General features: G+C 44.3%; 3 protein-coding genes across 8 annotated transcripts in view; 1 reads left to right on the top strand and 2 right to left on the bottom strand.

Annotated features, from left to right (window-relative positions):
* LOC117363129 (E3 ubiquitin-protein ligase TRIM39-like) overlaps positions 1-841 on the bottom strand; it is a 40,109-nt gene extending 39,268 nt beyond the window's left edge. For 2 of the 6 annotated variants that reach the window (XM_033950447.1, XM_033950451.1), the window contains exon 1: positions 322-841. In XM_033950447.1, the coding sequence (XP_033806338.1) occupies positions 322-735 (414 nt within the window). In that variant the 5' untranslated portion in view covers positions 736-841. The remainder of the gene's footprint in view (positions 1-321) is intronic. The other 4 variants (XM_033950452.1, XM_033950450.1, XM_033950449.1 and 1 more) reach the window with 3 other exon arrangements.
* ART1 (ADP-ribosyltransferase 1) overlaps positions 1-14,475 on the top strand; it is a 57,768-nt gene that overhangs the window by 927 nt on the left and 42,366 nt on the right. The gene's annotated exons all lie outside the window — the stretch shown is intronic.
* LOC117362323 (olfactory receptor 52M1-like) lies at positions 9,935-10,952 on the bottom strand (the record flags this gene model as incomplete). Its single annotated transcript, XM_033948554.1, has 1 exon — positions 9,935-10,952. A coding segment is annotated over one exon (936 nt), but the record flags the coding sequence as incomplete, so codon positions are not given.

Below are 14,475 nucleotides of genomic sequence, written 5' to 3'. Positions count from 1 at the left end.
CGGATGCCCTCCTGGCCGAAGGAAAGCTTTTCAAAACCTAGACAAAGTGCTGGGTTTTGAAAAGCTGCCAGACCTCAAAAGGAGAACATATCTGGGAAAATCCGGACGTCTAGTAACCCTAGAAATAACGCTGCATGTAACCTGCTTTGAACTCCGAGGTGCCAGGATTTGCAGGATAGAAGCTTATTTGTAATACAAATAGCATAACTGGAATGGAAGAAGGCGGTCAGAGAGATGGAATTGGCTGGATGAGAGACAGGTGAAGATGGTGGGAAATTGCCAGATCCAGCCGGGTAGCCAAGATTTGCAAGAGACACACACCTTGTATTCCTGCTCCGCCTCCTCCACGGGGATCACCCTGTGGAAGCGGTGGTCCTGGGATTTCGTACACTGCAGACAGAGCGCTCTCTGGTCTTCTTTGCAAAACAGCGTCAAGCTCTCTTCGTGCTTCTCGCACCGACTCTCCTGGTTTGGCCTCTTTGGAGTCTGCCCGAGCTTTTTCACCATTTCCGTCATGTTTGCCAACTGCCTGTTAGGCCGCAGGGTGCTCATCCGAGACATTCTCCTGCACTGGGGGCAGGGGGAGGCCGTGTCTCTGCCCTCCCAGAACTGAGTGATGCAGGAGCGGCAGAAGTTGTGGCCACAGTCTGTGATCACAGGATCCGTAAAATAATCCAGACAGATAGAGCAAGAAGCTTCTTCTTGCAGACTCTCCACAGGGTGTACAGCAGCCATGGTTCTGCCTGGAAGTGAGAGCGAAAAGCTCGTTTCAGTTTCACGCGGCTTGAAATTGAGGAACAAGATCTTTGTCTGGGGCTTTGTGTAACTTGAACGCTCTTGGGCTGTTTCCCCTCCCCTCCCCCCTCTGCTCCTCCCTAAATTTCTAGTAACAGAGATCAAGGGGTCTGGGAGCTTGGTGGAGGGCAGGAGTAACCTCTCTTCATGGAGAATCCTGTATGTTGCTTTGGGGCTCCTGGGGCCGAGGAAAAGCAAGTTAGTCACTGAAGCAATGCTGGGCACGGAGAGGGACAGACATGGAGAAGAATGCTCGATTGAAAGAGCGCTAGACACGGGGACATTGCTTGAAAAGGGGTGATTCTGACAGAGGAATGATGAATGCAGGGGACGGATGCTGGACAGGACACTTAGGGACAAAATGGACAGGCCATCCTGGGAAGATAGTTATGACAAAACTAAGAATCAGAAAAAGGAACTCTGGGACCTAAATGAACGGAAAAAAAGCTGCTCTGAAAACAGTATTTTTATTCTGAAATTATTGAAATATCTCAGTTTTCAGAAGGCAAAGTACAGTAAAACCTTGGATTGCAAATGTTTTGTAAGACAAGCAAAACATCTCAATACATTTTAACTTGATATATACAAGCAAAGTCTTGCAATACGAGTACATACAGTATACATAAGGTGACCATACGTCCCATTTTGAATGGGACCGTCCTGTTTTGAGATCCCCTGTCCTGTTGTCCCCGCACACAGCTTCGGGATGCCAAAATGTCCCGTTTTCAGGGACAGTGTTCCAAAGCTGTGCGTGATCGCTCTCCCTCCCTCCCTGCTGCACCAAGCCAGCCTCCCTCCTTCCCTCCCTACAGCGCCCGATTTCAAATCCCCCTCAGGTCCGCAGCCGCTGCTGCTTGTCAGCCTCTCTTACCTCTCTCCAGCCAGATTCAACCTCTCCCCCGGTCCGCCGCTGCTGCTTGCCGGCCAGAAGCCTTCTTCCCGAGGTCAATTCTGACGTCAGAGAGAAAGTTCCGGGCCAGCCAATTGCTACCTGGCTGGCCCGGAACTTCCTCTTTGACATCTGAATTGACGTTGGGAAGAAGGCTTCTGGGCAGCAAGCAGTGGCGGTGGCAGACCGGGAAGGAGGGGTTGAATTGGTGGTGGAGGGAGGTAAGGAGACAGGCTGGCAAGCAGCGGTGGCGGACCCAAGGGGGGGGGTTAAATTGGGCATGGGAGGGAACAAGAGAGGCTGGCTTCGGGGGAGGGGGTGGGACAAAGGCTGGAAGGCAGTAGGGGGACATAAGAAGGAGGCACTGGGGGCACTGAGGACATGGGAAGGGGTATTAAGGACATAGGAAGGAGGCACTGAGGGCACTAAGAATATGGGAAAGGGCATTAAGGAAATAGGAAGGAGGCACTGAGGGCACTAAGGACATGGGAAGGGGCACTAAGGACATGGGAAGGAGGCACTAAAGGCATGGAAGGAGGCACTGGGGCCATTAAGAACATAAAAAGGGGCACTAAGGGACATAGGAAAGAGACATTGGGGCAATAAGGATATAGGAAGGGGCACTAAGGATAAGGGAAGGAGGCACTGGGGGCACTAAGGATAAGGGAAGGATGCACCGGGGCAATAAGGATATAGGAAGGGGCACTAAGGACATGGGAAGGAGGCACTGGGGGCACTAAGGACATGGGAAGGGACACTAAAGACAAAGGAAGGAAGTAGGGAGGGAATAGAAAGGGACAATTGTTGGGCCTGAGTGCAGAAAGAAAGAAATGAAAGAAAGGATGCACAGTCAGAATGAAACGCAACCAGAGACTCATAAAATCACCAGACAGCAAAGGTAGGAAAAATGATTTTATTTTCAATTTAGTGATCAAAATGTGTCGATTTTGAGAATTTATATCTGCTGTCTATATTTTGCACTATATTTGTCTATTTTTCTATAGTTACTGAGGTGACATTGCATATTTTAAAGTCATCTGCCTTGACATCTTTGAAATCCCCCAAATATAAATGATAATTAACATTTTCTTTGCGTATAGTGTGCTTTGTAGTTTTTTAAAATTTTGTGCTTACCATTATGAATTAATACGATATTATGTGTACATGAAAAATGAATGGAAGAAATTGGGGATGGGATTGGGGGCTAGGCTAGGGTGGGATTGGAGTAGGACTGACAATTAATAGATGGGAAAAAAATGGTCATATTAAGTAATAACACTTCACATCATCGTGACTGAGCCGATGGTTCTTCTCTGACGCTCCAGGAGTGTAGTGACTGTTCTAAACGAGCGAGGTCTTGCAATACGAGTATATGCAGTATACACACGTCACATCATCACAACTGAACCGATGGTTCTCTCTCCGACGCTGCGGGAGTATAGCGACTGTTCTAAACGAGCGAGGTCTTGCAATACGAGTATATGCAGTATACACGCGTCACATCATCACAACTGAGACGATGGTTCTTCTCTCTCTGATGCTGCGGGAGTGTAGTGACTGTTCTAAACAAGCAAAGTCTTGTAATACGAGTACATACGGTATACACGCATCGCATCATCACAACTGAGCCGATTTTCTTCTCTCTCTGACGCTGCAGGAGTGTAGTGACTGTTCTAAACGAGCAAAGTATTGTAATATGAGTACATACGGTATACACGCGTCACATCATCACAACTGAGCCGATGGTTCTTCTCTCTCTGACGCTGCGGGAGTGTAGTGACTGTTCTAAACCTCTGCTCAGTCTGCAAATCGAATGTTAGTAAAGGAACGGGGAATAAAGCAGTGAATATTGCAATATCTTTGTATCGTTCCATGCTTTAACATAAGAACATAAGCAGTGCCTCTGCTGAGTCAGACCAGAGGTCCATCGTGCCCAGCGGTCCGCTCGCGCAAGTGGTCCCACAGGTCCAGGACCTGCGTAGTAATCCTCTATTTATACCCCTCTATCCCCTTTTCCTTCAGAAAACTGTCCAATTCCTTCTTGAACCCTAATACCGTACTCTGACCTATCACGCCTTCTGGAAGCTCATTTCAGGTGTCCACCACTCGCTGGGTGAAGAAAAACTTCCTAGCATTGGTTTTGAATCTGTCCCCTTTCAACTTTTCCGAATGCCCTCTTGTTCTTTTATTTGTTGAAAGTTTGAAGAATCTGTCCCTCTCCACTTTCTCTATGCCCTTCATGATCTTATAAGTCTCTATCATATCCCCTCTAAGTCTCCTCTTCTCCAGGGAAAAGAGTCCCAGTTTCTCCAATCTTTCTCTCTCTCTCTCTCTCTCTATTTCTTTCTATCTCTCTTTCTATATATTTCTCTCTGTCTCCATTTCTCTCTCTCTTTCTGTCCCTCTCCACTTTCTCTGTGGCCTTCATGATCTTATAAGTCTCTATCATATCCCCTCTAAGTCTCCTCTTCTCCAGGGAAAAGAGCCCCAGTTTCTCAGCGTATGAAAGGTTTTCCATACCCTTTATCAGACGTGTCGCTCTCCTCTGAACATATGGAAAATGTCTCACAAAAGAATTTATCTGCATAAATTTGCACATGGAAATAAATTTTAGTGGAGCAAAACGGAAGAGAAGAGGAGGAGAAGCCCCTAGCGTTTAGAACACAGGGCTGTTCCTGGAGGGCATTCAGTTAAAAAAGAAGAAATGTTAATGGGAGATTTGATCCTGGGTCTGTGGTTCATAGTCTACCACTAGGCTGAATCTCTGCTCTGCCTGGACATCTGCATGGCCGTTTTTTAAGAATGCTGCTATACAGACATCTGTGTCCTTGTGTTCTCCTATACAAAATTTGGATATTTCCGTTTGTAAAATGGATGTTTGTGCTTTCAGTGCCTGGACATCCATCTCACGTATTTATGAGCAGACTGTATTGGGAATGTTCTGTCCTGAATGTCACTATTCCGACTTGGACATCCTTTTGAAAATACAGTAGGTCAAAGGTAAAGGTCGTCTCCCTGTGTTACCAATAACTTGCAGGGGTCATCACTTTTAATGAGGTGGTTTGCCATTACCTTCTAAACCAGTGGTCTCAAACTCAAACCCTTTGCGGGGCCACATTTTGGATTTGTCGGTACTTGGAGGGCCGCAGAAAAAAATAGTTAATATCTTATTAAAGAAATGACAATTTTGCATGAGGTAAAACTCTTTATAGTTTATATATCTTTCCTTTTAACTGTTAAAGGAAAGTTTTATAAACTATAAAGAGTTTAACCTCATGCAAAATTGTCATTTCTTTAATAAGACATTAACTATTAGTTTCAATGGTTGGATACCTCTTGCAAAGGAGAATCGGTAAACATTCCAAAATAAAGGAATAAGAGAATTAAAGAGACAAATATAGAATTTTAAAAGAAATACAAGCACATTTATTTCTGCCCTCCCACCCCCAACTAAAGCCATCTGCTCATTTACCAACTGCAAGTGAATGGATGGATGAGTTGGTCAGACATAGCAGAGTGGGATTTGAATTCCAGTGTTCTGGGCACTGATTGCTACACAATAAAATACTAGGAGTAAAGTGGAAGAAATCATGGCTGGATGGAAGACAGAAATATTTACACCCCGCTCAGGAAAAGGCATAAAGGTTAACTCGGAAAGTATGCACTTACACACGTCATTTATAAACCAGTAATAAATTACATTACATTACATTAGTGACTTCTATTCAGCCTATACCTTGCGGTTCAAGGCGGATTACATAAGAATTGTTGTGATCTTAATACATAAGCTTGTATGGTAAGGTTTTCTAGTTTGCTGAGGCGAGTGAAGTAGGTGGAGTTTGGAAATTTGTTGGTAGAGTGATAATTGGTTTTATGTGTTTTTTGAAGAGTAAGGTTTTAGTTTCTTTTTTGAAAGTTTTATAGTCTGTGGATGAAGTCAGCAGGTTGGCAAGTTGTCGGTCTAGGTTAGCTGCTCTGGTGGCCAGTAGGTTGTCATATAAATGTTAGCTGTTTCACTAAACCAAGTATACAATCAGCTTGAGAGTGAGTATGTTTATCTGTTAACATCCTTCAAAGCGTTGTCATGTAAGTTTGTGGCGTTGTGCAGCAGTTCTGGACGTTTCTCCCGTACTGCAGAAATGACTTGTAATACTGTGCATTCACCACCGTGTGTCCCTCACGAGCTGGATGACACACAAGACAACCTGGGAGACCTACTTTGAAGGACGTTAACACTTAAACAGTTTGTCCTTGTACTTTGCTGTTCATGTTGTACACCGTATGCCATAATAAAACGATGATTTCGAATGTCATGTGTTGTGCTTCTTCCCTCCCAGAGGCCATTGCACTCATCTCTCATCTGGTGGCAATATTAAGAACATATCACACACTTTCAAATGTATATATTAAATTTTCAGCGTTGGTGCATTTTCGAGAGAAAAAAAAATAGTTGCCATGACTTATGAATCAACCCTCGGATATGTGAACTACTGTGATTGTACCACACAAAGGTAAATAGGTAAATGAATAATTCTGCCTCTGTATTTTTGATGGTGAAAAGCAGAAATGGGAAGACCCGATGTTCCACAGAAAAAGGAACAATCCAAGAACGAAAGAAACTGTAGACAAAACACAACATTCTTGACCTTCCTTCATTTCTTCAATCAACGTCAAGATAAATATCCACATCAACCCGACACGGGCCGTGTTTCAGCTAACAAAGCCTTTTTCGAAGGTCCTAACATGGCCCATATCGGGTTGATATGGATATTTATCTTGACGTTGATTGAAGAAATGAAGGAAGGTCAAGAACGTTCACTGTTTCATCCACAGTTTGTTTCGTTCTTGGATTGTGTATTTTAGATATCAAAAAGAGGTCCTCTAAAGCTATGTACCAATATTCAGCCAGAGCAAGCTGAAGCCAGTCTGTCGCACTTATGTGGATACACCACATTTTTACAGTGACCCTTCCCCCCCCCAGCAGAGTTTGAGCTGAAAACAAATGGAACCATTGAGGACATGGTTCAAACTGGCCCCTCCCCCATATGGTTCATTTAAACGCACTCATTCATCACGTTTTACCATTCATCCAAAATCAAACGCACATCCCTCCCCGATTAAAAAAATGCAATCAAGTTTTGAGGTGAGATTTTCTGCTAGTGATACTACAGTATGTTATCCAGAACCCTGACATCCTGGTCAATGATGTTGAATTAAGTTTCTGCAGAAACCCCTAATAATATGCAGCCTATTGATGAGATGATAAATTCTTTCTTTAAACTCTTTCCACCATAAATTATCTGGGTCATCAGGGCACCTGCATGTTAGATAGGCACTGGCCGATAGTCTTACAGGAAAGTCTTATCTGCCCAGTTAGGAGTACAGAAACCAAAACTGAATTATCATTGGTGTTCACAAATCTTCTGGATCTGCCTCGACCTCCTGCCCCAGCCCAGAATGTACCAGGGAACTGAGTAACAACACTTAGTAACACTAGCCAGTTAAAATAGGGTTACCAGAAGTCCAGCTTTCCCCGGTGGTGCGGACGGCTTTTCAAAACCTGGCACTTTGTCCGGGATATGAAAAGCCTCCTCAAATTGTGTCGGGCAGGGAGGAAATCTGAGCATGTGCTGATGCCACACGATGACATCACACATGCGTGTGCGTGCCGTCATCGCGTGGCATCTGGCATGCGCGGATTTCCTCCCTGTCTGGCAAGAGCAGGCAGCGGAGGTGGGACTGAGGGCGGGATTCAGGCGTTACAGGGCAGGGATGGGTGGACCTGGGCAGGCCTGAGGGTGGGCCTAGGGGGTCCAGATTCTCCGACTGGAAAAACTGGCAACCCTAAGTTAAAAGCCACTCTAATCAGCAGACAACCCTTTCAGTGTGCTTTAAGCAGGCAGAAGTCTCTCCTGCCCATTTAAATTATGCTGAATGTCAACCCTTTATATTATGCAATATGTGGACCCACCAGCCTTGTTATGAGCTCAGGACTGTAGCAGAAAGTACACAAATCCAAGTTTCCAAGTTTATTTGTGATTTTTTAATCCTGCTTATTGTACAAATGTCTAAGCGGCTTATAGTTTTTACTAAAAAAAAAAGTGGAGGAGTCTGTGCAGTGTCAAGACTTGACAGTAGTGGGAAAAAAGGGAGGAGTCTGTGCAGTGTCAAGACATGACAGTGGTGGGAAAAAGGGGAAGAACTACAAGAATTCATAGCATAGAGGGGCAGGTACTTGAGAGAGTCCAAAGGAGAGCAACGAAACTGGTAAGAGGGCTGGAACACTGCTCATACGCCGAGAGGTTGGATAGGCTGGGGCTCTTCTCTCTGGAAAAAAGGAGGCTCAGGGGAGAAATGATAGAGACCTTCAAGATCATGAGGGGCATAGAGAGGGTGGATAGGGACAGATTCTTCAGGCTGAAGGGGACAACAGGTACGAGGGGGCATTCGGAGAAACTGAAGGGAGATAGGTTCAAAACAAATGCAAGGAAGTTTTTTTTTCACCCAAAGGGTCGTGGACACTTGGAATGCGCTACCGGAGGAAGTGATCAGGCAGAGTACGGTACAGGGATTCAAACAGGGATTGGACGGATTCCTGAAGGATAAAGGGATCGTGGGATACTGAGAGAGGTGTTGGGATGTAACACAAGTATAGAAACCAAACCAGGTCGTGCAGGTGCAAGACCGGAGGGTTAGGACTTCGATAGGAAGACAGGACTTAAATGAGAAACCAAGGTGGCAAGGGAGCCCCTTCTGATGATACAGACAGGTCGTGACCTGTTTGGGCCGCCGTGGGAGCGGACTGCTGGGCAGGATGGACCTGTGGTCTGACCCGGCGGAGGCACTGCTTATGTTCTTATGTTTGAACAAAAGGTGCGAAGTCCACTTCCAATCTCCCATCCAAACAATTGTCTAGGGCGATAGCTTGGGGTGGGGGGGGGGAGAACGCATTTTTGAATAGTTAAGCTCTGGAGGTTGTGGTAAGAGCGGATAGCATAGCTGGTTTTTGAGAAAGGTTTGGACAATTTCTTGGAGGAAAAGTCCATAGTCTGTTATTGAGAAAGACATGAGGGAAGCCACTGCTTGCCCTGGATCGGTAGCATGGAATGTTGCCACTCTTTGGGATTCTAGAATCTTGTTACTCTCTGGGATTCCGGAATCTTGCTATTCCTTGGGATTCTGTATGGAATGTTGCTACTCCTTGGGTTTAGACCAGGTACTAGGGACCTGGATTGGCCACTGTGAGGATGGGCTACTGGGCTTGATGGACCATTGCTCTTACCCAGTAAGTCTATTCTTATGTATGTATCAGGCCTGGGAGAATAGAAAAGTTTTTATATTGGCCTTAAATTTATCTAGGGATATTTGAAGTCTTAAAAAGGAAGGGTGTTGGTTCCATAGCTTAGGGCCCTGAACTAAGATAATAGCACTACGGGTGGGGTCCAATATAATTTCATGGAAGGTAGGCACAATGAGATGATTTTGATCTAAGGATTTGAGAGTTCGAGTTCTAGGGGGTCAGTTATCTGTAAACGTTAGGGAGGTGTTTCAGCGAGGCAGATCTTGAAAACAAGTAAAAGTGTCTTGTAAGTTACATGTATGCAGTGTGAAATGGGAAGCCAATGAGCTGATGCAAGTGGTCAAATTTGCATTGTGGTGTGATGAGTTTTACGGCAGATAGCCTTTCTGGCTCCAAGATGTGGGGCCAGAAGAGCTAGGGCAAAAGCAGAAGGGCAAGATGATGGCAGTGAAGGATCAGGGAGGGACTCATTGCAGGGTCAAAGGTAGAGAAGATTCTCTTCAGTATTGGGGTGTCAGGGAAAGGAGGGGATTCATCACTGGTCTTTGGTGTTCTCTTCAATACTGGGATATCGGGAATGAGTAGTATTGTCTTCTATTGTGAAGAGAACCAGCCTGCCTCACTTAAGAATTTAGGCAGTAGACCTCTATATATTATTTTTATATTCAAATTGCTATATTGTCTGTTCATCTAGACCAGGGGTGTCAAAGTCCCTCCTCGAGGGCCGGAATCCAGTCGGGTTTTCAGGATTTCCCCAATGAATATGCCTGAGATCTATTTGCATGCACTGCTTTCAATACATATTCATTGGGGAAATCCTGAAAACCCGACTGGATTGTGGCCCTTGAGGACCGACTTTGACACCTGTGATCTAGACTTAGCCAGTTAAATCTTTTTTGATCACCACACCTTTAACTTTCAGGAGCTATACTGGTGAGTGGAAGAATTTATCAAATCCAGAGGGAGAGTAGAGCATGACTGCTCTTTTGGAGACTTCGGTATTACTGGGTCTTTAGTGACCTCCATTTTCTTTCAGCACAAACATCTAAAAATTCTCTCTCGAATTGCCTTTGTCCTCACAGCATAAACAACTGGGTTCAAGACAGGGGGCACCAGGAGGTAGAAATTGGCTAGAAGAATGTGCACAGAAGGAGCAACATTTCGACCAAATCTGTGAGTTAACGATGAAATGGTGATTGGTGTGTAGAAGGCCAAGATGGCACAGATGTGGGAGCTGCATGTTTTGAAAGATTTAAGCCGAGCTTCCAAGGATGTGAGACTTAAAACCACTTGGGCAATCTTAAAATAGGACACAACAATGAGAACTGAGTCTAGTATCAACACAAAGAGCCCAATAGTAAAGCCATAGAAGTTGCTGATGGAGATGTCATCGCATGAAAGCTTCACCACAGCCATATGCTCACAGTACGAATGAGAAATAACATTAGTTTTGTAGTGCGTAAACCTTGTAATAATAAAGAGTGGCAGAGGTAGAATATAGACCACACCTCTCAACACAGCCATTAATCCCATTTTGGCTACGACGGGATTGGTCAAGATTGTTGTATGTCGCAGAGGGTCGCATATAGCAACATAACGATCGAAGGCCATAGCCAAGAAAATTCCAGATTCCATGGTAGCCAATGAATGAATAAAGAACATCTGGGCCAGGCAACCATTGACGGCAATTTCTCTAGAATTAAACCAAAAGATGCTGAGCATTTTAGGGATGGTGGTAGTGGACAGAATCATATCAATGATTGCCAGCATAGCAAGGAACATGTACATAGGTTCCTGAAGACTAGATTCAGTTTTGATAATAAATATAATGGCAGAGTTTCCTACAAGGGCCATAACGTACAACAAAAAGAAAGGGATGGAGATCCAGATGTGTGCGTCTTCCAAGCCAGGAATGCCACTCAAAATGAAGGTTGACAAAGTGAAACAGCTACTGTTGGCCATTGTTAATTACCTACTGTAATACAGCACATCTTCTGAGGAGCTTCATCCCCCTGAAAGAGTAAGAGAAATGGGTTTTATACTATTATTAATTACACAGCATTATATAAAATAACTGATTCTTTCACTTCTAGATTTCTCACACTCACATCCTCAATCAATCTTCAACTGTGCTCTATCATCCCCACACACCAGAATGGCCATTGCCTCAACCTTGCCTTCTCCTCCAACTACTTGATCACCTCCAACTACTTGATCACCTTCAGCATCTGAAGTCTTCCCCTCTTCCACCATCAATCTCTACCACTATATTTCGGAAGCGCCAGGTCATTGACCCTCACAATCTTTGCACTACTTTTTCATCCATCCCCCAACTACTGTGTCACCTACCTCCATCAACGAAGGCGTCTTCTCCTACAATACCATCCTCTCATCTGCTCTAGATACCCTTGCTCTTCCCACTCTGCATTCTGTAAGACATGCCAAACCCCAGCCCTAGCTAACCTCCAAAATCCACAACTTATGCATCTGTGCCTGGTCTGCTGAACACTTATGGCTTAAATCTCACACTCACTCTGATTTCATCCACTTCAAATTCCTACTGACCTTCACTTCCTAAACAAGAATGTTACATGCACTTAACTAACTCTCTTGGCTCCATCTCCCACCATCTCTTTGCCACCCTAAAGTCCTTACTCAAAGTGCCCTCACCTCCCATCCCTAATCAATCTTTCCCCAGACCATGGCTAAATACTTCCACAACAAAGTTCACAAAATCAACCTTGAATTCTCAATCAAATCACCTCCCCTTCCCCACACCCACCCACACCCTACCCCACACCTACCCACCCCAACTCACCCTACCCCTACCCACCCAGTCTCCCTCCCATCTATCCTTGTCACCTCTTCCTTCTCTGAAATCACTGAAGAGGAAGCTACTCATCTCCTCTCCTCCTCCAAGTATACTACCTGTTCCTCTGACCCACTCATCTGCTCAGCATCATCTTCCCCATTGTCATCCCCTCTATCTGTCATATCCTTAACCTTTCGCTTTCTACCACAATTGTCCCCGATTCCTTCAAACTTTCTGTAGTCACTCTCCTCAATAAACCCTCACTCAACCCTATCTGCCCCTCCAACTATTGCCCCTCTGTCGTTACCTGGACTTCCTCTCATCTCAACATATTCTCAACCCACTTCAGTCACGCTTTCACCCTCTGCATTCCACTGAAATTGCCATTGCTAAAGTCTTTAATGGCTTCTTCCTGACCAGATCCAAAGGCTTCTACTCCATCCTTATCCTCCTTGATCTCTCGGCTGCCTTTGACACTGTTATCTACCACTCTGACCTCCTGGGATTCAAGGGCTCCATAATCTCCGGGTTCGCTTCTTACCTTGCCCAGTGCATTTTCAGCATATGCAGTGGTGGATCCTCTATCAATCGGAGCACCTCAAGGCTCTGTCCTAGGACATCTCCTCTTCTCCATTTATACTTGCGTCCTCAATACACTACTCTCCTCCCATGGTTTCAAGGAACCTCTATATCGATGACTCCCAGATCTACCTCTCAACACCTGAAATCTCTGCAGGCATTCAGGCTTAGGTCTCAACCTACCTGTCTGACATTGCTTTCTGGATGTCTCATTAGGGCTAGCCTGAAATCCCGATTGGCCTGGTGGTCCTCCAGGACAGGGTTGGGAACCACTGGTCTAGAGAATCAAGGACACACATACACACACAGTCCATTGACCAGTTAAGTCCATAGTCTCAATAATAGACTATGGACTTTTCCTCCAGGAACTTGCCATTTTCATAATGCATAGAATGGCTGCAATACAATTACCCTGTAAATAAAAGTAGACTTGTAATCATACTGGCATCAGGTGGAGGTGTGATATAGGGCACATTTTGGACGTCGTGTGAGCAGAGGCAATATTTACACATATACTTTACAAATTTACACAATGAATATATATCATACGTGTCTACATTTTCTCCTGCACCTTTTAGCTTAAATGTAACCAGGCACTGTTTGCTCACAATTACCGCGAGATTTGAGCTACAATTCTATAAAAACACATAGGATCTTATATACTTGTATCTTTAAAGTATAGGCTCTATAAAGTGCCTTTTTTCCCCCGTTTAGTCCACGTAACTTGTTATAAAATTACCTTCCATGAGTCTGCCTGTAGCTCTTCACCAATCCAACACCGTCTCAAAGTCTTCTAGACCACAGATACAAATAATCTTCCTGAACTTATACAAGTATACCCTAATCCTTTGGAAAAGCTACTCAGAAAGGTCAGGCTGAATTTTTCCACCACATGTAAGAAGAGAGCAAATGACCACTGAGGTTTTCTTATTAGATGACAAGAAGGAATCTTTCTCCTTCACTGTGTGGAAAATGAGCTCAAGGTAATCTCAACAACTGAAACATGCATAGCAACATAGAGAAATGACGGCAGATGAAGGCCACATGGCCCATCCACAGCGTAAACGATCACACATGCCTATCCCAGGCCTCTTGCGGGAGACTGTTCCACACATCTACCACCTGGACCCAGTGATCATAAGAACATAAGAAGTTGCCTCCGCTGGGGCAGACCAGAGGTCCATCTTGACCCGCGGCGGCCCATCAGGCCTAATTGCCTGAACAGTGCCCCTGACTAACTTTGTAACTGCCACTAATCCTCTAATCCTATCCCTATAACCTACCTCTACTCCTATCTATACCCCTCAATCCCTTTGTCCTCCAGGTACCTATCCAAACCTTCTTTGATCTGTGGTACATTGTTGTCACCTAAACCTCCATTGGATAGATATAAAAGTAGACTATTTTCCATAATAACTGGGATAGCCACGCAAATGGTTACCAAGAACTGGAAAAATTGGGATAGACCTAATTTCTCATTTTGATGGGGTTCTTCATGTTTATGTTACAAATATGAGAAAATGAATTCAGAAATTTTGTGTAATAATAAGCTATTTAAATTAACGTAGGGTCCATTGACAAATTTTGTTGGCTGGATTAATCCCTTATTTCCAGGGAGGGGGGGATTATATTTTGTTGTATTCATTGACCAAATGAAAGTGCTGTTTAGGATTTTTACTGTATGTATCCACTTTGTTTTTGTTCTTGAATTAGTATCTATTTGATCGATTGTAAGTGCTGTCTTGAAGTCAGTTGTATGTATATTTTAATGCACTGTTTTTGAATGGAAAATTAATAAAAAGTTAAAAAAAGATTACTCCGGAGTCTATCACCTCTTAACTTCATCCTATGCCCTCTCATTGCAGAGTTTCTTTCGAATGAGAGACTTGACCCATGCGCCTTTACGTCATGTAGGTATTTAAACGTCTCTATCATATCTCTCCTCTCCCGCCTTTCCTCCAAAGAATACAGATTGAGATCTTTAAATCTGTCCTCAGACGCCTTATCACGAAGACCACATACCATTTTCGTAGACTTCCTCTGGACCAACTCTGTCCTTTTAATATCTAGAATTCTACGCAATCTTCTAAATGAGGTCTC

The sequence above is a fragment of the Geotrypetes seraphini genome, chromosome 6 (assembly GCF_902459505.1).
Source record: "Geotrypetes seraphini chromosome 6, aGeoSer1.1, whole genome shotgun sequence".
Lineage (NCBI taxonomy): Eukaryota > Metazoa > Chordata > Amphibia > Gymnophiona > Dermophiidae > Geotrypetes > Geotrypetes seraphini.
Note: the sequence above shows the minus strand (reverse complement) of the source record. Positions and strands in the feature narration are given on the sequence as shown.